This window comes from Lonchura striata, chromosome Z (genome assembly GCF_046129695.1).
Source record: "Lonchura striata isolate bLonStr1 chromosome Z, bLonStr1.mat, whole genome shotgun sequence".
In the NCBI taxonomy this organism is placed as follows: domain Eukaryota; kingdom Metazoa; phylum Chordata; class Aves; order Passeriformes; family Estrildidae; genus Lonchura; species Lonchura striata.
In genome coordinates, this window is record NC_134642.1 from 86,614,137 (window position 1) to 86,638,574 (window position 24,438).

At 44.4% G+C, this 24,438-nt stretch overlaps 1 protein-coding gene across 1 annotated transcript; it reads left to right on the forward strand.

Annotated features, from left to right (window-relative positions):
* The first annotated feature begins 989 nt into the window (after positions 1-989).
* Positions 990-15,383, forward strand: LOC110482523 (V-type proton ATPase subunit S1-like protein). The gene is made up of 7 exons (XM_021551840.3): positions 990-1,106; positions 6,381-6,421; positions 7,242-7,303; positions 8,705-8,943; positions 11,699-11,749; positions 12,930-13,173; positions 14,748-15,383. The coding sequence occupies exons 1-7, from the start codon at positions 1,015-1,017 to the stop codon at positions 15,048-15,050; spliced, it is 1,032 nt and encodes a 343-aa protein (XP_021407515.2). The 5' UTR covers positions 990-1,014; the 3' UTR covers positions 15,051-15,383.
* The last annotated feature ends 9,055 nt before the right edge of the window (positions 15,384-24,438 follow it).

Sequence of the window (24,438 nt, forward strand, 5' to 3'; positions counted from 1 at the left end):
GCGCTGGATCAGGGGATGGAGCCGGGGATGGAGCAGGGATGGATCAGGGGATGGAGCCGTGGATGTAGCAGGGATGGAACAGGGGATGGAGCGGGGCGAGGCAGCGCTGGATCAGGGGATGGAGCCGGGGATGGAGCAGGGATGGATCAGGGGATGGAGCCGTGGATGGAGCAGGGATGGATCAGGGGATGTAGCCGTGGATGGAGCAGGGATGGATCAGGGGATGGAGCCGTGGATGGAGCAGGGATGGGACAGGGGATGGAGCCGTGGATGGAGCAGGGATGGGACAGGGGATGGAGCGGGGGATGGAGCAGGGATGGATCAGGGGATGGAGCAGGGGATGGAGCAGGGATGGATCAGGGGATGGAGCGGGGTGAGGCAGGGATGGAACAGGGGATGGAGCCGGGGTGAGGCAGGGATGGAACAGGGGATGGAGCCGGGATGAGGCAGGGATGGAACAGGGGATGTAGCCGTGGATGGAGCAGGGATGGGACAGGGGATGGAGCCGTGGATGGAGCAGGGATGGGACAGGGGATGGAGCCGTGGATGGAGCAGGGATGGATCAGGGGATGGAGCCGTGGATGGAGCAGGGATGGGACAGGGGATGGAGCCGTGGATGGAGCAGGGATGGGACAGGGGATGGAGCCGTGGATGGAGCAGGGATGGATCAGGGGATGGAGCCGTGGATGGAGCAGGGATGGATCAGGGGATGGAGCCGTGGATGGAGCAGGGATGGGACAGGGGATGGAGCCGTGGATGGAGCAGGGATGGGACAGGGGATGGAGCCGTGGATGGAGCAGGGATGGGACAGGGGATGGAGCGGGGCGAGGCAGCGCTGGATCAGGGGATGGAGCGGGCTGAGGCAGGGATGGATCAGGGGATGTAGCCGTGGATGGAGCAGGGATGGGACAGGGGATGGAGCGGGGCGAGGCAGCGCTCCGCCCGCAGCCGCCCCGCCCCGGGCGCTGATGCGCAGCCGGGCTGCTCGGGGCGCGGAGCGCTGCTCGGCTGCCCATGGACCGGAGCGCTGCCCTGCGGCTGCTGCTGCTGCTGGGCTCTGCCGGGCTCGGCGGCTCCGAGGAGAAGGAAAACCCCGGGGGGAACAGGTCGGTACCCGAGAGAAAAGCCGGCGGGGAACAGGTCGGTACCCGGGCGAGCGCAGGTTTCGCTTCAGGATGCGAGGACGTGGTATGGTTTCCTTTCCATGTTTGAAAACACCCGGGGCTAACGCAGAAATTAATTATCCTGAAGCAGGCGGTGCGCGAGAGATGTAACTTCAAAGCAATTTTGCGAGCGTTGTTTAAAATCGGATGTTTTCTGTCCGTCCGCCCTAAGTTTCATTTTGTTTCATTGACTCCCATGCTGACTTTCCCTGGGAAAAGGGATTTATAAATAATATAACGGCAAGGATGTGAAAACTACTTCAAAAAAAAAACAAACCACAGGCACAAAAATATTGTGCTTGTGTGGAATATTTGAAGCGTGAATTCAATATTGCAAGTGAGTATTAAACTTTAAAAATTACTGGAGATTTGGGGTTATTATTAATAGTGCTGTTTCACTCTTTACTGAAATACAATGAGCCCAGATCATAGCAGGGGGAAGAGGGGGCTTTGTAGAGCCAAGCATTAAGAAAGTGAAAACAGCCTGACCTGTACGAGTTGAATAATGCCCAAATTCACCAAAAACAGACACAAAACCACAGAACAAACATGCTGCTGAAGGTCGCAGCTGTCAGTAAAATCTGTGCATTTGAAGCAAGAAGGACATGTGGTGATTTGCTTAAGCTTGTATTAAGTGATCTGGTAGCCAGTTACTGATAAATACTACAATATGTTTTCATTAAATAGCTTACTTGCTATTCTCCTCTGCCAGTTCTCAGATTTCTTACTGCTCTTCTTAGTAAAATTTCACCTCTTTGTCTTTCAATCAGATCAAAATCTGACAGATAACAAGGAGTGGAGCATTACCTGAACTTTATTAAATAAATGAACTTTATCAAATAAATACTTTATTAAATAAATATTAACAGATGAAGTAATGATCTTGATGCCAGTGAATCAAATGGGAATTTTGTCTCATTTGGAGTGGGATTTTTGCCTGCACCGTGTTAATCTGCTCAAAGTTTTATGAGCTCAGATTCTCTTTTTTGTGTTAAAAATGGAAGCTTGATTGTGATCTTGCTCTGATCCAGACCTTGTTGGACGTCCATTAAATTGCAAATCAGCCCCAGAAATCAGTGCTTTGTCAAATATTTATGGAAATCTGTCTCCCTGTGTCAAATCACGCATTAAAAAACCAGAAAAGCTGGGAGGTTTGTAGATGTTTCGTATCGATAGAACTTACACAGAGGCACGTAAAAGTTAGTGATGTTTTTTGTCAGGATGTTTCTTAGAAGGAGGCAGGGCTTTCCTTGAAGCTGGTCTCTCCAAATTTACACATTTATAATATTAATAACTTCACTGAAATTCCTTATGTTGAGTGTCCTTAGGACTACAAGCAGTACATTGCCCTCACCTTTCATAATTTTATTTTTAGTGCATTTCAGAGGTCACATGTTATTTTCCAATTGGATGTCTCATAAATTAGCTATAACCAGTTCAGCAGCCAGTGAGGAATTCTGCAGCTGGAGATTATCAGTCTCAGGGAGATGACCCTGCAGTAAGGGAAACAGAGAAATGCTGTTTCTGTAGATGTGGAGTGCATTTTCCCATCTGTGCAGTTTATCAGAGCAGTGATATGGAGAGTAGAAGTGTGGACAAGGCATGAGAACTGCCTGTGGCCTCCACACTCAATCCCTGCTGAGTGCCAGGATTATTCATGTGGTTATTTGAGTGGAGAAAATGCTGTTTACATGGAAGTCCTCAAGAGCTGGAGTTATTTATCAACTTCTGCGGACAAACAAGAATGGTTGTCTTATATAGATGGATAATGTCATCTGGTAAGAGGAAATTTACACTTCTTTATACTTATAATCTTATTTAATTGGATTTTACATAGTGATTAGTCATTCCAGTGCTTTGTATTAGGGCTAATCCAATTTCATGTGGGTTCTTAACATGCTTGGTGTGGTAAATTCAACATACAACATACGTGCCTGGGTGCATCTGGGAGAGCTGTTTACCAGTGGGTAGGGGAAAATATGGCTCATCAAAACATACACCATTTGTGATCAAAATAATTTGAAATTTCAGAGTAAGAAGGGCTGATAAAAAAGTCTCTAACTCAGCATGCTAGAAGTTATTTGCTGTGGAGAATGCTCCAGTGCTGGCTGGTTTCTTTTTTGTTATACATGCAATTACCATTTTTATTATCAAAAGGGGATACATATTTTTTGGTCTGTAGATATTTTCCATTTCCTCACTTTCAATACTTTCATTTCCATGGGACATGCTCCAGCTGAGGACAACAGGGCTCTGCTGCTTGTGGATTCCCCAGCTGGCCTTTTGGGTGGAAAAGCTGCTGTTTTGGCAGCGGGGTGGTCCTGGCACGGATCACACCTCAGGGCTGAGTGTCAGAGGCATGTTGGAAGAGCTGGTGACATCCACATCCACCCGTGCCTGCCCCAAAACCGGAACAGCAGGATGGGATCATCCGGGACAGCGGGACGGGATCGTCCCCGTGCGCCAGCGGCTGCCCGGCTGTGCCACGGTGACATTGGCACGGGGTGATGGATTTCCCTTCCTGCTGGCACTGCATGCCTTCTGCGCTGCTAATTAACAGCGTAATTAGCAGGAGGGCCTGGCTGGTCTCAGAGTCTGTATGTCTCTGTGTGTTGGGATGACTCCAAGAGTGTAAAAGTCCTCGTTTCCCAATCCACGCGGCCAAAGAAGGAGTCAGAAATGAGTAGGATTGGCTTTTCTCAAGGTTGTTTGTTCTTCCTTATCTAGAACATTCTCTCTCTGCCCTGCTGAGCTCTGTCCAGCAGCTCAGCCATGGCATTCTGTCTACACTCTTGGGCAGCATTTACATTTTATACTCAAAACCGCCTGTGCCATGTTTACAATAACGTGCCAATATCTATCATTCATGTTGGACAGTGTGTCTGTGCCTTAAACCAACAGAAAAGTGTCACCAGCACACCAAGACATGGAGGGCAAGGAGAGGGAGAAGAAGGTGAGGACATGCCCCAATCCCTCCATCTTGTCCCCTCAAACCCCATTCTAAAAATCCCATAATTCTACTTTTCCACCATATATTAATTCAAATATCATCCTACTCAAACCCTTGTGGCTTGTAATTCCTCATACAGAGCTGGCAGCTTTTTCCACTTAAAAAATCAAAGCCACAGGTGTTTTTGACTTCATGCCAGGGTCTGGAGCCAGCCAGGGCAGCCAGAGGGATGTGCTGGGTTCCCACAGGCTAGAGGCAGCTCCCTCCCACGCCTGGCACTGGGCTGAGCGTGGTCGTGGTGCTGTGGTGTCTCCCAGGTCACTCTCTGCTCTGCATTCCTCATGAAAACATGAATATTTCACCAGCTGTGCGCATCCATCCCTGTCTGAGTGCCTTCATGCTGAAAGCAGAGATGTGACATCTCTCCCAGAGTGGCTGTGCCTACACGGGGTGTGGAGGATTCATTTTTCTTAATGGGCAGTCACAAAAACAGAATTAAACTTTCCTCTTCCATACACAGCATAAAAACCTGTCAGGGAATGGAGTGAATTGCACAGTTTTACTCCATTCTTCTTCCAACCCCAATGTTTTCGGTCAGTTACCACAGTGTGGTGATTTCCAAGATGGAGTTAATGGCTGTGAGTGCTTAATTATGCATATATGCATATAGTGTTTAATTATGCATATGGAGAGGAGCTAAAAGTATAACTAAGCATAACTTGATATATATATATAGCTGCAACTAAGTATAACTAAAGTTGGTATAACTAAATAATGTAGGTTCATGTCTTTTTGGCGTGCCCTGATTTTGTAGCTATCATCACAAAAAAAATGCCCCCAGATTACTTTTTTCAGCCTGAAGGCACGATCTGTCATGAAGAAAGGCTGGAAAAGATGAAAAAAGCTGCATCAAATTACAAGACCCATGTTCCTAAGTGTAAAACAAGCTGAGAGAGGGTATTGTTTAAGCAAGGGAACAAGTTTTGGACCATTGTAGCCACACCTTTTGTTACCTGGGTGTTAAAAATCTGAATATTTTACCCATCTCTGTTTGCTTGAGCAGCCTCAAGCCCCCTGAAGACCCCAGGCTAGCACTAACCCTGGCACCCAAAAAGCACTGGGAGAAAGAAGACCCACTCTGAAAGTGCTTCTTGAAGCCACTGGGGCTTCAGAGCAGCCACTGAGGACAAAGTTGGCCTCCCCATATGTAAATAACACTGCCAGATGAACGTTGAGCAGAGCTGAGCTTTTCTGAATGAAAGATCTCTGCAAAGTTCTTTCAGCCTGGCAGCAAGCAGGGTGGGCTTTAGGTTGGCCCATTTATCTGCCCTTGAGGATGCTGTGATGGAAATTAGGGTGGGATCACTCCTTCTGGGTGTGCCAGTGGGTCACACAGATCCCCCTGCCCAGACCCCACCAGAGGAGGGTTCACTCTGCTGTCCCCAGGAGAGCCAAGCCCTGGCTTTGCAATTCCAACATGAACACTGAGATCTGCTCTAATTCCTAATGTTTATATGCCAGACTCGGTGTACGTATTTCCACAAATCTTTCCTGCTGTGGTGGTTGGGAAAGGTGGTGATAAATGGGGCAAGGGAAGGAGATGGAAGTGTATTTCCTGGTTTCTTGGACTTTGATCTTTAGGTGTTTGTTGGTGTTTTGTGAATCCACTGGGCTTGAGCCTCCAGCTCTGGAAAGCTGATTTGGCTGACAGCAGCTGAAGACTTATGCCTAAGAAGAAAATCAAGTGCTGAAAAATGCATGAGCCTGGTAGTTGTCACTTGAGATGTGCCTCACCTTGCAGTGACTCCCATGGGATTTGTTATTGCCTGGAACCACCCAGGAGCATCTTCACATGGTGTAAATCTGTGCCCAAGGCATGCCAAGCCCAGCTTTTGCTCTAAATCCAACGTGTTGCTTCTGATCCTCCCTTGGCAGGGTGGCCTGGGCTCTCCTTGATTCCCCTGCTTGTGCACTGGAACTGGCCCTGTTCCCAACCCAAAACTGCCATCCCATGGGATGGGACAGCATGGTGAGGACATGGGAGTGCCTGTCAGGGCTGGTCCAGCTGAGTCATCGCTGAAAATGAGACATTTTCAGCTAAACTACAGCAGCTTTGGGATATTTTGCCCTGTTCTCTGTTCACCAGCCAAGGACCTGAGTTGCCTTTGGAATGTTTTGTGGAGTGAAGCAGCAGCAGGAACTCTCCCCACTGAACTCGCTGCAGACTTTGAATTCACATAAATAAATATTTCTCTTGTCTCTCCTAGTTCACATGAATTTTCAGATCAAGATTCTCTCCATAGAACTGGTAAGGCTTTCAATGGGCTGCGTCCCTGGATGCTGGTTCTGTCAGTGTGGCTGTAGAAGATTATTCTAATTATTCTATCTAAGTCCCAGATGTTGGAGGACTCTTCTGTCACATGTGTGGTTAAAGCATAAGCCTCTTCAAAAATACCCTTTAAAGGATTTGCCTGTTAAAATAATAATTTACTGTCCAACTCCAAGTTAAAATAATAATTTACTGTCCAACTCCGAGATTCAGTGAGAATGTGGAAGGAAAAAGCCTTCACCTTTTTTTAACCAAGTGAAAACAGAGTTAAGTGCTTGAAGGATGGAGCTGTGAGAGCACCCGTGAAATGATCTGTGCCTGTGAAACTTCACCCTCCTGGCAAGGAGGAGTTGGGATGTCAGGGCATTTGTCACAGCTTCCTGTCTCTGGCACAGTTATCACACTTTTGCCAGGCACTTCCCCTTGGATGGATTCACTGCATGAAGAAAAAAGCAACTTTTAATGTGTTTGAGATGAATAAATACAGATATAGACTGAACCCTATAATTTTGGGCCACTGGGTTTCCTCCCAGTGAGGGTGACAAGGTGTCCAATGACAACAAAAGGAACTTAGGTAAACAGGAAAGGTAAATTAGAAAATACATGCAGTGAAGGCAGTATTTCCTGCAAGTCAAGTATTTTCCAAAGCACAAGCAGTAATTCTGACACACACATTTTGTGCAGAGATAATTACTGTTTGCAGAAGAACGTGCAACATTTTATAGATGTGTGTTTTTATAAATGTGTTTATAAATGGATGTTTATAGTATGCTGATAATGAAATAACATTCATTTGCAGGTCAGCACAACAGTGGTCATGTGGAGCCAAGGTTTAATGTCAATCAAGGGGCAATTGCACAGGTAATGCCTGGAGGACTGGATCTGTGAAGTCTTTTCACACCACATTTAGGTCTTTCAATTTAATTACATTGCTGAATTAAATTGGATTTACTTTGTTTACAAGAAACAGCCAACAGAAGCATGCAGAACATTGTGGTACAGTTCTGCCTCAGCACTTGTACAAATATTCTCTGTTTTTCTGAGGAGTGCAGTGACACCATGGGTTTGGGACAGAATCCTCACATCCACCTCCTGTACAATGGGATTTCACTGCTCTGACCAGTCTTGTTCTCCTGTCAGCTGGTACTGAAGGAAGAGCTGAAGCAAAACTTCAGATTTTTAGTGGGAGTTTTTTTACCTGAGAAGTCTTGTCAAAAAACTGAGCATAAGAGGCTTCCTTTCCAAAATAAGCTTACCAAAAGTGATGCATTCCAATGTTAGTAACATGTTGAATAAATCTCTCTCATATGGACTTCTGAGGAGACAGCCTTGCCATTTTTATAAATGCACTCACAGCCACTCAGCACATTTCCTGACCATGATCTTGCCTTGCTTTCAGTTTGTTGCTGTCAGTGCTTATTAATTTTAATCCTAAAACATCCTTGTGCCATATGTAAGGTCCAGTATCAAAAGGGATCTTTCAGGGTCTGAGCTGAGAGTTATGATTTGCTAATTTAAACAGCACAAACACACACAAAAATCTCTCTTTAAGCCAAGGAAAAACTTTGGGGCTTAACTGTGTCCCTTCTGGAGTGTGCTAAGATGCTGTTTATAGCTGAGACTCAGAAAACCTTTCCTGTTTTAATGTGAACTTGCAATCATATGACATGGTAGAAACAGTCATGCAGATATTGTGTGTGTTGTCCTATTTGGATAGGACAGAGGTGGTGACTGGAAATCTGAGTGTGAAATTTGAGAATGGCAGTTAAGTTCTTTAGTTCTTTCAGAGCCCTGACTCAAATTGTCTTTTTGCTATGAAATTTGGATTATAAGGGATAGGAGTTTTCCGGTGTCTGCAGAGGACATGGAATCAGGGTTTTAGTCCTGATTTTGTAAAAGCAGGGATCCCTACTTGATCCATCCCATCCTGCAGCAGTATTTCCCTGATTTAGAGCCACACTGCCTGCAGGTAGGTGTAAACTCAGACATCTCTGTCACCTGCACAGCTGCCCAGTGTGCTTCCAGCATGGTGGGGCCGTGTCCTTGGCACAACCTGAGTCCTTTCCAGTGGGCTGAACCCATTCTTAGAGGCCCTCTAGAAACTCTTCAGCTGATGGGGGCACTTTCTGCATCCCGAGAGGTGCCCTCCCCGCGGTGGGAAGGGAAAACAGCCTGGTGTCCCTCTGCTTCCTCAGCCTCAGGTATTCTGGCAACTCCTACAGCCACATCTTCTGACAGAAATGTCTTTGTGGGGTTCCCCAGGCTGCCAGCTACAACTGGAGCAGGGAAGGGCAGTGGGAAGGAGCACCCTGGAGCCACCCTGGGCTCGCCCACAGCCCCCTGAACGTCACCATGGATGGCACGCCCTGCATCCTCTTCTGGGCCAAGAGGATCCTGATCCGGCTGGAGAACCACCCCCAGATGGATTTGACAGAGAAGACGTTTGGAGCCCACGCCACCGTGGATGTTGGGGACTCCAACTGCAGCGAGGACAGCGCCATGTAAGGGGGATGCTGCTCTGCTGGGGGAACTGGGGCCACACCACCCCGCTGGGAATTCCAGAGGGAATTCTGCCAGTGGAGCCTTTAGAGAGGTTTCAGCTTATATGGTTTTCAAATCCTGTACTGCTTTAGGGTGTAACTTGAAAATCCATAGTCATAGCTGCTTTCTTCACATTTTGGACAGGCAAAGCAATCCCTCTGAGCCTGAAATTCAAGGACATACTACAGCCTCAGCACCAAAAGTATAAAGAGAAGTGAACTGGGGGGAGCAAACTGGGGGTTAATAGCTTCATTACCTGGAGTTGGAATTGGATGATTAACCCCTAAATGCAAATGCAAATGGACCAAACTTACAATGTGTGAAAAACTTGTGACCATTGTTCACCTTGGGTGCAGCTTCTGGGAGGCTTCTGAGTGTCCAAGATGCACCTTTTGAAGGGCTTTAATAAATACCTGATTTTATTCTCTTAATCTTGTCCAGCCTCTGTTCCAGGCAGCCACTCCAAGGCATCAGGAGAGCATCCCTTGCAGAGGCCCAGGTTTTTTGTGACGATGTCCTGCCCTGCAGGCAGCAGGGGTTTTGTACTTTAAGCCCAGCCTGTTGTGGACACCAATATTCATTTGCTGCAGGGCTGTAGTCCCTCCTGGGGGCAGCCAGCCTTGCTCTCAGTGCCCCTGGGGCTGAAGTTCTGGGTCTGTTTTACCTCCAGCTGTTTTACACAGCTGCTCGTGGGGTTGCAGAGGGGATGCTGTGCTGAATGTGGGGCTTGGGTGCTGTGCATGACTAATTTTCCCTTCATGGGCGGGTGCCTGTGATGCCTTTTCTGGGCTCCCTAAAAACAGGGAAGACAAAATGAAGGGAATTAAAAGTGCTTATATTTATTGAAGGACTTTCAGGCAAAACCCCCACCAAGGGCTGCACCCAAAATGAACCACGGGTTTTCACACTTTTATAAGTTTGGCCCATTTGCACACTGGGGGTTGATTTAACAATTACAGCTTCAGATAATGAAGGCATTTACCCCAAGTTTCTCCCCATAAGTCACTTTTATTTTCATTTCTGGGCCCTGGGGCAGTGAGGTGTCCTTGATTGCCAGGCCTGGAGAGGAATTGCTGTGTCTGCCCAAAACGGGACAGCAGCAGCTGGCACTGGATATGGAGATTAGAGTTATACACTAAAGAACTGCAGGATCACAAATTCATGAAAATTATAAAAGCTAAAATCCTAAGGCATCACCAGCAGTGCTGTACAGGGTGCAGGTGTATATTTGGGAGGCCCAAAAATCCTAATTGAACATCAGCACTGATTCTACCCCATAAAGGGAGTTTAAATCTGTAATGACACATGCAGAAATAAAAATAACATTACCAAATGCAGCAGTTTCATTTATCTCCTGTACAACATTTTGCCTGTATATCTAAATGTGCTTTCACTGAAAAGTAGGTGTTACCTCTTTGTGATTGTACAGCACAAGGTGCACAGACATTTTGGTGAGGTTACCAAAAAGCTAAAAGTGAAATTGGAAAAGAGCCCAGCATCACAATATCAACAAGGAGTTTGAATATTACATCATCAGCATGTGAATTTACCCAGCACTCTTTTGACAAGCAGAGGTAGAGAATGGAACTAACTTATGTTAAAAATAAAAGAGTGATAACAAACATTCATCCCTCTCTTCTGGCCTACTTGAAATTTGAAAATAATCTTAGTCTGATTAGTAAATATTTAAACCTAACAGGAAATAAACTCAGGCAAAATTAAGGGTTTCAAACCACAGAGAAAGGTGTCAGATATAATAATCCAAGCTGCATTATTGTTTTTTTATTTGAATGGCACATTTGCCTCTGTCCAATCCTGTTATCTCTGACTTTCCTTTTTAATAAAGCAAGGGATAGACTGGATTCAATGTCCTGTTTTAGGGGACCAGTGTTACCCAAGAGCTCTAGATCACCTATGAAATGGTGTGTCTGGCTGTTTTTTTTCTTTGATTTTTTTTGTTTGTTTGTTTTAAAATATTGTTCTTTTTTTGTTGTTTTTTTTTTTTCTCAAGTATTCTTCAGCTTTTATTGTGGAGGCCTTTCAGAACCTGCACGCTTCCACTACGTTTTCTTTTTTTTGCCTTACTTGAACAATGAGAATCTCCATGCAGGTTTTAAAAGGTAAAACATTACTTTTAAGCGAGGAGAATATATTCAGCCTAATAATGTATTGCATTAATTAATCTGGTGGGGCCTTTCACTCTGCTGAACCTCAGGTGCCCAAGGCTTCTGCAGGTGAGCACTGCAGAGCTGCCAGGGCATCTGTGAGGCTGGAAGGAAGGAATGTGGAAATCTGGGCTCTCACCTCTGCTTTCTTTCATGCTCTGATATTTAAAGAGATGAGGACAAGGTGTCTGTTTACACTTTCTGATGACAGGCAGGGGTGATGCTTGACTGAGATGTCCTGGCTGGAGGAGGAGAACAGACATCCACTGTCAGCTAAGGTGGGAAGCAGTGGGATTGAGCTGTGTTGGAAGTTCAACGTGGATTTCTATTCTTTCCACATACTCTGGGCCTCATTCCAATTAAGAGGTGAATGAGTATATTTCACTGGAGGAAGATTTAATCCTTTCGGTTTTTTTCCCCCACTGACTTTACGGGTAGACTGAGCAAAAAATTCCATGTATAACTGAGCTTAATCTTTTGTAGTACTTTTTCCTCTGAAGATCTCTGATTTTTTTTTCCCTAGCCTGATGTTACTTGCTTTTTGACCTAGGCTTTCCCTGAAGTTTGGTGACATTGGCAATCTAAAGGGACTTGTTATCAGGTAAGTTTATATTATAAAATCCTTACCAGATAATAACATGGTAACATACGTTTTTATGCAGTTACTTGGGGAATTAAAGAGAATTTGTTTAAGCAAAAATAATGTGAGAGAAACTCCTGTGTAACTGAAACACCTGCATTCAGCATGTCTATCACCTGACTTGTTTTACTGAGGCATTTTTTCTTCTATGCTGGATTTCCTAATCATGGAAAAAATTGTGTAGAATTGTCCCACATCTGAGATTTTAGCTGAATCTTGGTAATTCACTGTGGTCTGGGCATCAGACTGTGACCTACTTTATGTTTGCTTCTGGGTGATGGCAGAGAGCAGCATTTCTTGATAAGTGACTTCCCATACGCTGGGTGCAGGTACAATACCAGTGTTGCATTCGTATTTTCCCAAGTAATTAGGCAAAATCCCCTCATGTTCTCATTGCTTTGTGGGAGAAAACAGACTGCTCCAGCTTCCACAGCAAACAACCTCACACCACAGAATCCCAGGGTATTTGGGGCTGGCAGGGAGCTCTGGAGAGGATCTGGTGCAATTCCCCTGCCCAGTGGAGCAGTGGCACGGAACTGGGGCTGGGATGGCTCCAGACAGGGACACTCCCTGGGCAGCTCTGCTCACGCTGATAGTAAAAGGGTTTTAAAATCATGGGGATTAAGGGTTAAAAGGAAAAATAAACTTAGTAGGCCCTGGAAAAATAAACACCCTAAGCACATGCAGAACTCGTACTTGCTAGAGCTGCACCATGTAGCTAGTACATGATAATTGATATAATTGTTAGATGTGATGATTGTTTAGTAATTAAATATAATTACTGTTTAATCATAAGAATAATCATGAGAAACTGGTCAGTGACCTAAGAAAGATCACAAGAAACTCATATCAGTGTATACAATAGAACAATATAAGTTTAATAATTAATATGTGAGTTATGTAATGATAGAATATAAAATATGTTCAGCTCTAAAGCCATGTTGGAGTCAGATTTGGGTCTGTAGCCCTGATTCCAGAGCTCTCAATTAAAGCACCTGCAGATAATCACATCCCATGATGATGTGTGTTCCTGAACGCTGACAACGCCGACTCGCGGAGTCGTCGCCAATGCGCGAATTTAACATTTTCAACCCGCTGACTGATTTTCTTACCCCTCTCTGCTCCAACACGGCATCCCCAGGCTCTTGCTAACCACCAGCTCCTACCAGCTGTCTGTGCAGAGCTGGTTCAGCCTGCACAGGCTGCAGCTGCTCTACAACCACTCGGTGCAGGCCACGTTCAACGCCACGGGCATCCGCGCGCCCGCCACCCGCTCCTTCCGCTGCCAGCACGTCAGCAGCCTGCAGAGATACGACGCCCTGCTGGTCCCCAGCTCTGACAGAGACCTCTCCCAGCTCTGGGACATCACCTTCATCGGCTTCCAGGTGATGCCCTGGCTTCCAGACAGATGGATCCCATGGATAGGTGGAGGGGAGGTTTTGCTTGTCTGTGCCGGGGAAGGGCTGTCACCTCCCAGGCGCGCCTCACCTGTGATGTTTTTTGGGGCCACCTAAAAACAGAGGCCAGGCAAAGTTAAGAGAATAAAAAACAGTTATATTTATTGAAGGGCCTTCAGGTACATTTTGGGCAGGCAAAGCCCCCCCTCCCAGGGGCTGCACCCAAAAATGAGACGCATGTCACGGGTTTTCACACTTTTATAAGTTTGGTCCATTTGCATATTGGGGGTTAATCTAACAATTACAGCTTCAGCTAATGAAGGCATTGACCCCAAGTTTCTCCCCATAAGTCACTTTTATTTGCATTTCTGGGCCCTGAGGCAGTGAGGTGTCCTTGATTGCCAGGCCTGGAGAGGAATTGCTGTGTCTGCCCAAAATGGGACAGCAGCAGCTGGCACTGGATATGAAATTCAGAGTTATACACTAATGAACTGCAGGATTGCAAATACATGAAAATTATAGAAGCCAAAATCCTAAGGCATCACATGGAGCACAAAACAGAAACTAAGACTTTTCCTGTCCAAGGAAATTAAAGGCTGTTTTTTTGTAGTCTTTCTGCTTGTGTTCCCTCTATTGGTGAGTGAATTTGATTTCTTGTCATTGCATCGTTTTGAGCTGAGCGCTCACACTCAGCACCAATAACCGCACCACACGCCCAAGCATGGGATTCATCTCACTTCACTTTGATGCCCAGGAATTTTAACCTTGTGCCCTGATTATAGTCACCCCAGCCTGCCTCTAAAGCCACTGGGTAATTCCCCTGACCCATCTTAAATCCTTATTTTAGGATGAGATTAATAATCTTCTGAAAGTGCCAATTCTTCTGCGTTTGACAATGAGGGAGCCTAAGATGGCAGGACTGGAGTGTCTTGAATTTAGATACCCAAGTCAGAGGGCACGAGGAGCTGAAAAAGGAATGGAAAAAAATTTGTCACTGTCTGAAAGTGAAGCAGACAGTCAATTCCCTGAGTGCCAGAGTGCTAATATCCATGCTAGCACTGAAGATACAAATAAAACTTGTTGTTTTCCATAGCTAGGTGTAGCTTCCTCTAGTTTAGCTGGTTTGCTGCCACATGCCACCCATGTGGAACTGGTGAGAAAAATCTTGTCCTAGGGCAGGCACCTGAGAATATTTCCTGGTTTGTCATGTTGCAGTTTGTGCAGTCTGAAGCAAAAGCTCTGGAGACTCTCAGCAAGTGGTGCTGGAGATGCACAGCTAACATGAAAGGTACCATGCTTGAAATTAAATATTGCTGAGCCACCAAGAGTGAGCGTGGAAGGTTCTGTTTGAAACAGCTGCAAATCCTTTGGGCAGCAGAGTGGAGGGGATTAGAAGAGCTGGCACTTTCAGAAGACTGACCTGGATAAACTCTGAGCATTCACTCCAGTGGGAGCCACAGATTTGTGCAGGTGTTAAATCAGAAATTCTTACTGCCATCAGGGGCAAATTAATGAAATACACAGTACTTTATTTGACACGACCCCTCTTGTTCTCTCTGCAGATTCAAGGTTTTAACGTCCAAGAAGGACGCTTTGCCTACGCCAGAGACTGTGCATCCTTCTTCTCCCCAGCAATCCTGATGGGGCTGGTGATGTCCCTGGTTCTGCTGCTGGTCCTGGCCTATGCTCTGCACATGCTCATCCACCTGAAATCCCTCGAGAGGCACTACGAGTGCAAAGCTTCTCCTGCCTATTTTGCACAGATGAAGGACAGTGACATGGGAGATGAGAAGGAGCCACTGAGAAACAGTGGAAACGAGTCCTATGAACTCAGGAACCAACAGTTTGGTAAAATCTATATTTAGCAGCGTGTTCTCAGAGAAACAAGAGGTGTTTTCTTCTGCTGGCACTGTTGTATGTAGTCTGTGCATATTTTTTTTTTTTAACCACCTGATGAAAGGAAAAGTAGGTGACAGATTGTTTAGCCAGTCATTCACTGGTAATCATCTCAAAGATGCCTTGGGAAAGAAGGTGAGAAAAAAAAAAAATCCATTATGAGTTAGAGATATTCATGTTGTGGGACTTTAATTCCTGTAGCAAAAAGCCAAATTGCATAGTTCTTCATCCAGCTTACCAAGTCTTGAAGAGAGAATCTGTAATGACACTTTGAAATTAAATAAAGGCTGAAAAAAACCCCATAGCAAACTCTTTGCTTATTCTTTCAGAAGGCAAGATTCCCCCCCTCCCATTTTATATTTTCTGTGTCCTGAAAAAGCACATCAGTTTCTTTCTCAGGATGTGTTTTCCTTTTATTTCCCACGTCACACCCCTTCCTTTCTGTCCCTATAAACTCCTTTTCCTACTCTGGAATCTCCAGGGCCACTTAAGGTGTGTTTTTATCCACTGCACAGATGAGATAGTGGCTGCAGGGCAGCAGCATCCTGGTGCTTTCCTGTGTCTAAGCTGGAGGTTTATCCCGAGGATCTGGTGGGAAAACACCAGACATCTGCTCACAAAGGCTTACCCTCAACTCCCCCAGCTCATCTCCGTGCCAGGAGACAGATTATGAGCATTATATCCTGTAATTCCAGGTAAATTTCTTTTTTACCAAATCCATTCAGTCTCCCTTGGAGGTTGCCAGATGGAAAATATATATAAACAGAGAGGTGGAAGCTGCCAGCAGTGAAAAGAATGCTGTGCTGTGATTTTCACTGCTGCTTCTGAGAGTTTAGGATACTGCCATCCCATTTATCCTGTCTTCTGTTAGGGGCAAAGTTTGGGAACTCCAAATTAGCCAAAATTTGGGCTTGATTTCAAGCAAGTAGGAGCACAGCAATGTTCTTAGCACTGTCATGCTTTTATGTGACAAATAATGGAAACCACAGCATGACAGAAAAGCAATCAAAAGATTTGCAAGCAAATGGCTTTTTTTTTAAATTTTAATTTTAGATTACAGAATTAATTAGTTGTTTGAAGCCTTTGCAAATGGTGCTGTCTTTAGACACCTGAGAGATGTCCACGTGTGTTCTGTTAATTAGTACAGGTGACAGATTATATGTGGAGTCCTTGGAGATTAGTTCATCTAAGGCACTTCAGAGGGAAAAAAAATATATATCTTTGACATATTATCAGGTTTAATAGGCAAGCTTTTGAGGACTTGCCAAGGCTGCCTGTGCCCAACTGCTGCCAAACTTTTATCTTTTCCATGAAGGGAGCAAGCAAAATCATGACTGTCTGAGTGGGGCTGGCAGGATAGTTCTGAGCTGATGATTCATTTCCTTGGGCAAATCAACACTGGATGCTGTGAGAGGTTGTACAAGACTGAGATTGGGAAAGTTGGGAATTTCCCTCTGGACCTGCCCCTCACTCCTCATCCCCTTTTCCAACCCAGCTGTGTTCCCTTTGCTTTTCCTTGGTTTTCAGGGTGAATATCTGCTGGCTTAGTGCTCGAGATGCTCAGCACTGCAAATCTCCAGCATGTGCCAGGCCATATCTTTTTTTATGCAGAATTTCAAGGCTTCTGTGTGTGTGTCCCTCCCAGCCCCTCCTGAACAAGAGACAATAATTAGTACCTGATAAAAGGAAAGCTTTTTTTTTTTAAAAAAAAAAGAAGTAAAAGAGAATGTGGATAAAAATGAAGAATAAAAATCCCCCCCCCCCAAAAAAAAAATCCCCAAAAATATTTCTTTCAGTTTATCAGCTTTTTCTAACCAATGGCATGACTAGGATGTCCTGGGGAAAGAGGTACACACAGTCCTTATCTCTGCTGTGACTTTTCTGGGTTGCAGCTGGCAGTGCCAGGTAATTCTCCTCTGCCAAGTAGCTCCTGTGTCATCACAGTTCTACTCAAATGACAGAAGAATTTAGAAAGGATAAATACATTAATTGAATTAGACAGACAATACGTTGTTGGTCACAGACTGGAAGGATGAGCCATGTATTTGTAAAAAGTTAATGATTCTTTGGTGTAAAAAGGAAAAAAAAATGTCTTAATCACAGTTTCTGTTTCCTGGCACCACATATAAAAACAAGCACCGTGGCTGAAAAACACAAAAATGTGTATTCTGACATTCCCATGTGAGCCAAGCAATCCTTATCAAATGCACATTTTGGAACAACAGAGACATTCCAGTGCCTTGGTACTAAAACTAGGAAAATTCAAGCTATATTTATTTGTGTGCGACAGAAATAAGATGCAGTGGCAGTAACAGAGTCGTTTATAAAATACAAAGTTTTTTTCCCACATGCATAATTCCATTTCTGCATGAGAACACCTCAGGCTTTCCAGCATGTATGTGCTCACTCAAACAAAAACCTAAGAGCATCTTTTCAAATCTGATTCAGTGTTCCAAATTTAGGGTCCCATCCACTCCCACTCGGAGTTAAAAGGAAAAGTCTCACTTCCTTCAGCTCAAATGGGATAAATTTCACAGACTGTGATAATGCTGAATTGAACAAATGAAAACATTTGTTCTTAATACATTTCACCTGTAGTAGTTCAAATGTTGTGTAATTATCCCTCACCTCAATATCTGGCAATTTCACATTGGTAGGAAACTGGATTTTCAGGCAGCACATTAAGCACTGTTGCTTGAACTGAAGTGGTGGAGTTTTGGCTTAGCATTAATTAAAAATGCACAAGGAATAATCAGAGCTATTGTCACTGTACAGGCAGGGAGACAAACCATGAACCCACCAGCTGGCAATTAACACTGAGCTCCAGGGAGCCAGAAAAAATAGATTTCTTTCCTTCAAAGTTTTAAAATGGTGGCATTTCCCTCTCATCCTTGAAACACTGATTTTTGCCACAGCAGCTTTGCTGTTTTCCTTTTAAATCAAGGATTTACAAAGATCTGTGTGCAACCTCTCATTTCAGGAATTTTCCCCAGGAGCTGAGAGGGCATTTTCAGGGTGGGTCTGTTTGTTATAAACAAAAAATTAATCCAGCCGAATTAAAAATAAAAATGATTTTATTTAGCAATTGAAATCGATGTGTGCCAGCCACAAAGGAAAGGGCAGTGCTGAGCCCAGGAGTGGTGCTGGGTGAGACACAGGCATGACAACTACAGCAGAAGGTCTCCTATGTTTCACACTCACCATTCTGTGTGAGTGAGTTTTATATGGTTTATTTTGTTTGAGGCTGGGATTTCAGCCATCAGCCTTTTCTTTCCATTCAAAGTCCCACATATTCATAAAGTTTATTTTCTCTGTGTTGAGCTGAACAATTTGGTGGCTGGGAAGAGATGTGCATCCAATGGGCTACATGTATTAACTTTTAAATGAGGTCTTACCAGAGACCATTTCCACATATGTGAGGCAAACTCCCCAGTGTTGATTTGTATGTTTTCTTAATAATGCAAAACATTACATACATATCTTTCTACTTGCCAAAGACCACCCTAGGTCAAGGGTGGCTCCATGTGGTGGAAAAGTCTCTCCTCCAACCCGAGCTTCCAAAGAAAGGCTCAGCAGTCTCTGTTGTTGCAGTTTATTGCAAGTTATCTAAAAGATTTTCTCCTTGAGCTGCTGTGGTTTGCTCACAGCTCAGGCAGAGGCACACACACACCCTGACATCCTCCTTCTCTTCTTCTTCTTCTTCTTCTTCTTCTTCTTCTTCTTCTTCTTCTTCTTCTTCTTCTTCTTCTTCTTCTTCTTCTTCTTCTTCTTCTTCTTCTTCTTCTTCTTCTTCTTCTTCTTCCTTTTCTTCTCTCTCCCACCCAGGGCTGCTGCTCTCTTTTATATGGTACATTACGTGTTACATGTTCACAGTTTTCCTCAATGCCTGTTACCTATATTAAATGGTGATTTTCTATCTTTTATATGGTACATTACGTGTTACATGTTTACAGTTTTCCCCAATGCCTATTACCTATATTAAATGGTGATTTTCTATCTTTTATATGGTACATTACGTGTTACATGTTTACAGTTTCCCCAATGCCTATTACCTATATTAAATGGTGATTTTCTACTCCAAACCAATCTGGGAGTGCCAACATCACCAAGAACATGGAGGTAAGGAAGGAGAAAGAGGGAGGACAGGGCAGGCCCAAATCCCAAATCCATCTTAAAACCTCTGACCCCCATGTACAAAACCAAACCCCCCTGTACAGCACTCAGAAATTCTTCCCTGTACTTTGTGACTACTTCTACTCTAATATCTAAACTTTTGTGACTTCTTGTTCTTCCTGCAAGGCTGGTAAATCATTCCATGGCTCAAACCCAAAATCACAGCTGTTTCCAGCTGCCTGCCAGGGTCTCAAATGCTTCTGACCTGGGCCTGGAACCTTTAAAAATGTCTGAGGCACATTTTGAGTTCCAACACTACTGGCATGAATTACCTATACTACACATAACGTTCTTCACCATTATGGAATGTCGCTCCCTGGCAGGGGAAACCCTCCTGGAGCAGCTCTGTGTCAGGAAAAGCAGATGCACAGGACTTTTTCAGTCTTCAGGTTCTTGTTTTTTTGTTATTTTGTCATGACTTCAGCACGCTGTCTGCACCCAGACCTTGCATGCATGAAAACAGCACAAAAATGGCCAATGGCCTCTTGTTGCAAGGTCTTTTTAAGTCTAATCAAAAACCAAACCACCCACTTAACAAGTGACACCTAGATTATTTCCCTTTCTACCCCAATAACTGACCCCTAAATGCCCACAATGCAGATTTTTCTACCCAATTACAAGATACCACCCAAACTCAGGAAGAAGAAGGAAGAGGAAGGAAGAAAGGAAGTCAAGACAACAACCTATATCCTCCATCTTGAACCCATCTATTACATCCTAAAAATCCTAAAACCTAAATTTCTCACCCATGTGACATACTAAACTACTCTCTACAATTTCTACAGTCTATTTCACATTTTTGGGGTCTATGGTTTACCTTGGGGCTTTGGAAGTTTTCTCCATGAATGAGGGTCAAAGTTCCTGGGAGTCAGAGCACCCCAGGGCAGACAGGAGATATTCCCCCTGCCCTGGGTTCCCACAGGGAAGGAATAGGGGGTACAAGGAACAACTGAAACTTCCTATCATTAAACACATAACCCTTAAAACAAAACATTGTGAAACCCTATAAAACCACACACCACCACAACTGAACACCTCCTGAGGTTTCTCCACCTCCAGTAAGCCTTGTGACGTGGCATTTAACTGGTTTGGGATAGGCTTGAAATTTGATTTAATGGTTCTTAGGTCACCCCTTAATTTGTTCACTGTAACAATACAGTAAATCAATACAAAATTTGATGTTGTAGGGCAAAACCTGAACAAAATCAGAAGAAAGTGCTCAATTATATGTCTATTAAAAATATTTATATATCTATGTATATATTTGCACTTATTTTTCCCTTCAAGCCGATAACTTACCATAAATCAGAAAATGCAGTTGTTTCTCCTGTGTTTTGTGAATTCATTTTTGTGAATTGCTTCTCCTCAATCAGTAGTGTAAATTTACTCATGACTCACACTATGTTTGAAGCCTAACAAAGAGTTTCAGTTCCTGAAAAATTTGGAACACCCTTCCTGAACATTTTGCAGCTATGTCTGGGTGTTTTTTCTGGGCAAGTTTTTTGGTTCTGGTACATCAGCATGCTCTGTGTTGGCGACCTAATTATATGAATTGGATATTGCAAATAATTGCCTGTTTGTAGGTACCTGCTTGGGAATATGAAGGAATATTCACTTGGGATGGAAGCTGGAAAAGGAGGTTTTCCAGCTAAATGAAGCAACACTTTTTGTTTGGCCCCATGATGTCCCTTACATCACTGAGATGCCTCCCAGGTGTCCTGGAGCCAGTCTACAGCTTTTCTGCCATTTCTACATGTCTGCAGTGGAAAGAATTCATTATCAGTCCTCTTCCATTAAAAACAAAACAAAAGAAAAAAACCCAAAAAAACAAAACAAAAAAAAAAAAAAAGGGAAAAATAAATACCTCAAAAAACCCCAAAAATCCACAAAAGAGCAACCATGAACCTCCCTCCAAACCACACCCCCCCCAATCCAAAACCACACACAGAAAAAAATCCAAATCTAAGTTTTTTGCTCTGGACATGGTTTCTCATTGTTTTCTTCAAACTAAAGCTGGTCTTTCCAGTGAAAAGGAATTTTCAGCATTTTGTCTCATCAACAATGAGCAGGTTTTTTACTCCCAGCTGCAGTTTTCTGTCACAAAACATCAGTCAAGGCTCTTCAAGAGACTGAAAAGCTCTGCTCCTCTTGTACCATAACTGCAGGGATGTGAAGCCTGAGAGAAAGGGACAGTTTTAACTTCACTTCTTGAAAAAACCCACATTCAACCACTCTTCAAACACAGCCTGTGAAATGGAGTATGGGGTCAGGACAAATCCTAATCAGCAAAATGAATTTGGTGGAAGCCCTTAAACCCATTCCCAAATAAGCACATCCTCAGTATTAATGTTCTTCCTTTTCAGATCTGTTTCAACTGGATTGAGGTATACTACACAAGAAAAAAAAATCTTAAATCCCTTCTGTATCAGGGCTGTTGCCTATGGTGCCATCTGGGAATTTTCAAGGGTTGAAATGGTTTGCATAAACACAGTTACAGTGAAACTCATGGTCTGCCAAGGTCCCTTGGGATTGTTGTCCCCAAAATATGCCATGCAGCCCCTGGAAGTTTGCAAAACTCTGCAGAAAAAATCAAAAAGGTGCAGAATTACACATATAATCTTGCTGCAGAATTGGGAAGATTAATGGGTCACCAGCAGAGGGGAAATTATAGTGTAAACCTCTCCAAAGGCAGTTTCTTCATGTCATTAAAGTGATCAGGGAATCTTCAGTTCTCCTGAAAATCTGCTTAGTGAATTACATAAATCCCTGGTAGCAATTTGTGTGGAAGTAGCTGGAGCATCATTCTCCAGTACTGCCTGAGTATGTTTGGTTCTGTTCCTCTGGCTAACTGCTAGGAAGACATTTCTAGGTCACATTATAATATTTTCTTTTTGTTGTTCTTTGTTCTACAGAACTAATTTTAGGGAGAACTTTATGTGCAAGCTGTGCAGGATCCAGGCTTGACACTCACTAATTTATCTTTTAATCCTTCCAAACTCTGAAGTGAGTCGCAATTATTAGAGGTTTGTTGGGCTATTTTTATTTTTTTGGTGGTCCTTTAAGAGACCTGAATTATGTTAATAATGTCTGAATTAAACTGAATTAGTAAAATCTCATTGCCTCCAGGACACACTGGGAAGAACGGCTGGGAATTTTGAAAGAAATGCAGGGAATAATTGAAAGATGAATTATGGAGAATGACACCCCCATAAGCAGAACTTACCCAGTCTTAGAAGCTTTGCTTGGTTGGGATTAACTCCTCAGTCTGCTGAATCAGGCCCTCAGCTGGTGTGTAAACCCTTTTAGATGCTGTTTGTGCAGCATTGCCTTATTTATTCTTATCAATTCTGGTTTAAAATGCAGGAATCTGACTGAAATACTGGGAAAGCCAGTGGGGATCTCTCCAGTGGGTTTCAGAGTTGGCATGGGTGGGTCAGAGCAGAGCCTTGCGTCCCCCTCCCAGTGGAGGACCTCAGGTGGGATCTGGTGACCCCAGCACCCTGCGCCATCTGGAACATTCCAGGGGTCCCTCCAGCAGGGAGAGGAGCCTCTGGCCCCGTGTTTGCTGGAAAAGCTTCATTTTTGTTCTCTCTGCCCATCTGTGCGGGCTCAGCCTGTGGTGTGCCCTCCTGGTGTCACTCAGGAAGATTGCCACCTTCCCTAAGAGCACCTGGAGCATCCTGCCTGTGGCCCTGTCCCCACACACAGGGCTGGTGACACCCTTCCCTCTGCTGGTTTCTCTCAGGGTCTGGGTGCTGGGATGACCCCAAGAGTGTAAAAATCCTCATTTCCCAGCCTGTGCAGCCAAAGAAAATTCTGAATACATAGGATCAGCTTCTCAAGGTTGTTTATTTTCCCTTATCTATAACATTCTTTCTCTGACCTGCTGAGCTCTGTCTATCAGGTCAGTCTGCAGCAGACTCCCACTCCCTTGGGGTGTTGTTTACATTTTATACTAAAAACTACCTCTGCTATGTTTACAATAACGTGCCAATATCTATAATTTATGTTGGACAGTGTGTCTCTACCTTAAACCAATAGAAAATGTCACCTTAAACCAATAGAAAAGTGTCACCAATACACCGAGACATGGAGGGTAAGAAGAAAGGAAAGACGGTCAGGACACGCCCAAATTCCTCCATCTTGACCTCCTGAACTCCATTCTAAAAATCCCCAAATTCTACTTTTCCACCCTGTGTTAATTCAAACATCACACTGCTCAAACCCTTGTGGCTTGTAATTCCTCATACAAAATTGACAGCTTTTTCCACAGACTAAAATCATAGCCACAGGTGTTTTTGACTTCATGCCAAGGTCTGGAGACAGCCAGGGCAGCCAGAGGGATGTGCTGGACTCCGTCAGGTTTCTACTTGTGCCTTGTCACACCACTCCTTGATGCCTCAGGGTTAGCTTTTCTATTTTTCAGATTTTGTGCTGCTTTAGTGTGCAGTTCTGAGCTTCACATGAGGGGATGCTGAGCTCTCTGCACAGAGCAGGGAGACAAAACAATTCCTGCTCCAGCTGGGCACCAAGGACAAATGATCCAAACCTCAGCCCAGGAGCACAAACAGCGTGGGCTGGAGAGAGAAAAACAAGCAGGATGGGACTGCCTGGGCTAAAACTGTAATTAGGCAATTAACTCCAATATGCTAATGGACCAAAACATTAACAAAGCAGAAGTGTGAGACCCTGTGAGTGGTCATCCATTTTTATGGCCATTTCAGGTTGTGCTGCCCAAGGTGTATCCATTGAGGTGATCCTTTTAATAAATCCTACTTTATTCTTTAGTTCCATCTGGTCTCTGTTCTGGGTCAGCCTTCACAAGGCGTCATCCTGCCTGGCTTTCCCCATGGCTGCTCCCCAGTTACACACCAGCTTTGGGGCACAACCTCACAGGACAGCAAGGAATTCTCCCCCTTCTTCCTCCTGCTCTCTTCCCTGTCCTTGTTTTGCTCCCATCCTCTCTTGAACTCCGAGTGGTTTTATCCTTGGCAAGCCTCTGTTCCCACAGATTTATTCCTTAGGGTCTGAGCTCCCCCTGCTCGCTCCTGGTGGCTGTCAGATGTGATTTCCCGTGGTCCTGCACACGGCTGATGTGAGGCAGAGGGGCAGCCACCAGCCTCAGGCACTTCTTCCCCTTCCAGGAGAGGGTCAGGTCACGGCTGGCTGTGATGAGCCTTGCCA

What these genes read in the sequence shown, in the direction of transcription:
- LOC110482523 (XM_021551840.3), top strand. Translation starts at nt 1,015, where the DNA reads ATGGACCGGAGCGCTGCCCTGCGGCTGCTGCTGCTGCTGGGCTCTGCC. An exon ending in AGATTCTCTCCATAGAACTG is followed by an intron (nt 6,422 to 7,241) that starts GTAAGGCTTTCA and finishes ATTCATTTGCAG; the next exon opens with GTCAGCACAACAGTGGTCAT. An exon ending in TCACCTTCATCGGCTTCCAG is followed by an intron (nt 13,174 to 14,747) that starts GTGATGCCCTGG and finishes TTCTCTCTGCAG; the next exon opens with ATTCAAGGTTTTAACGTCCA.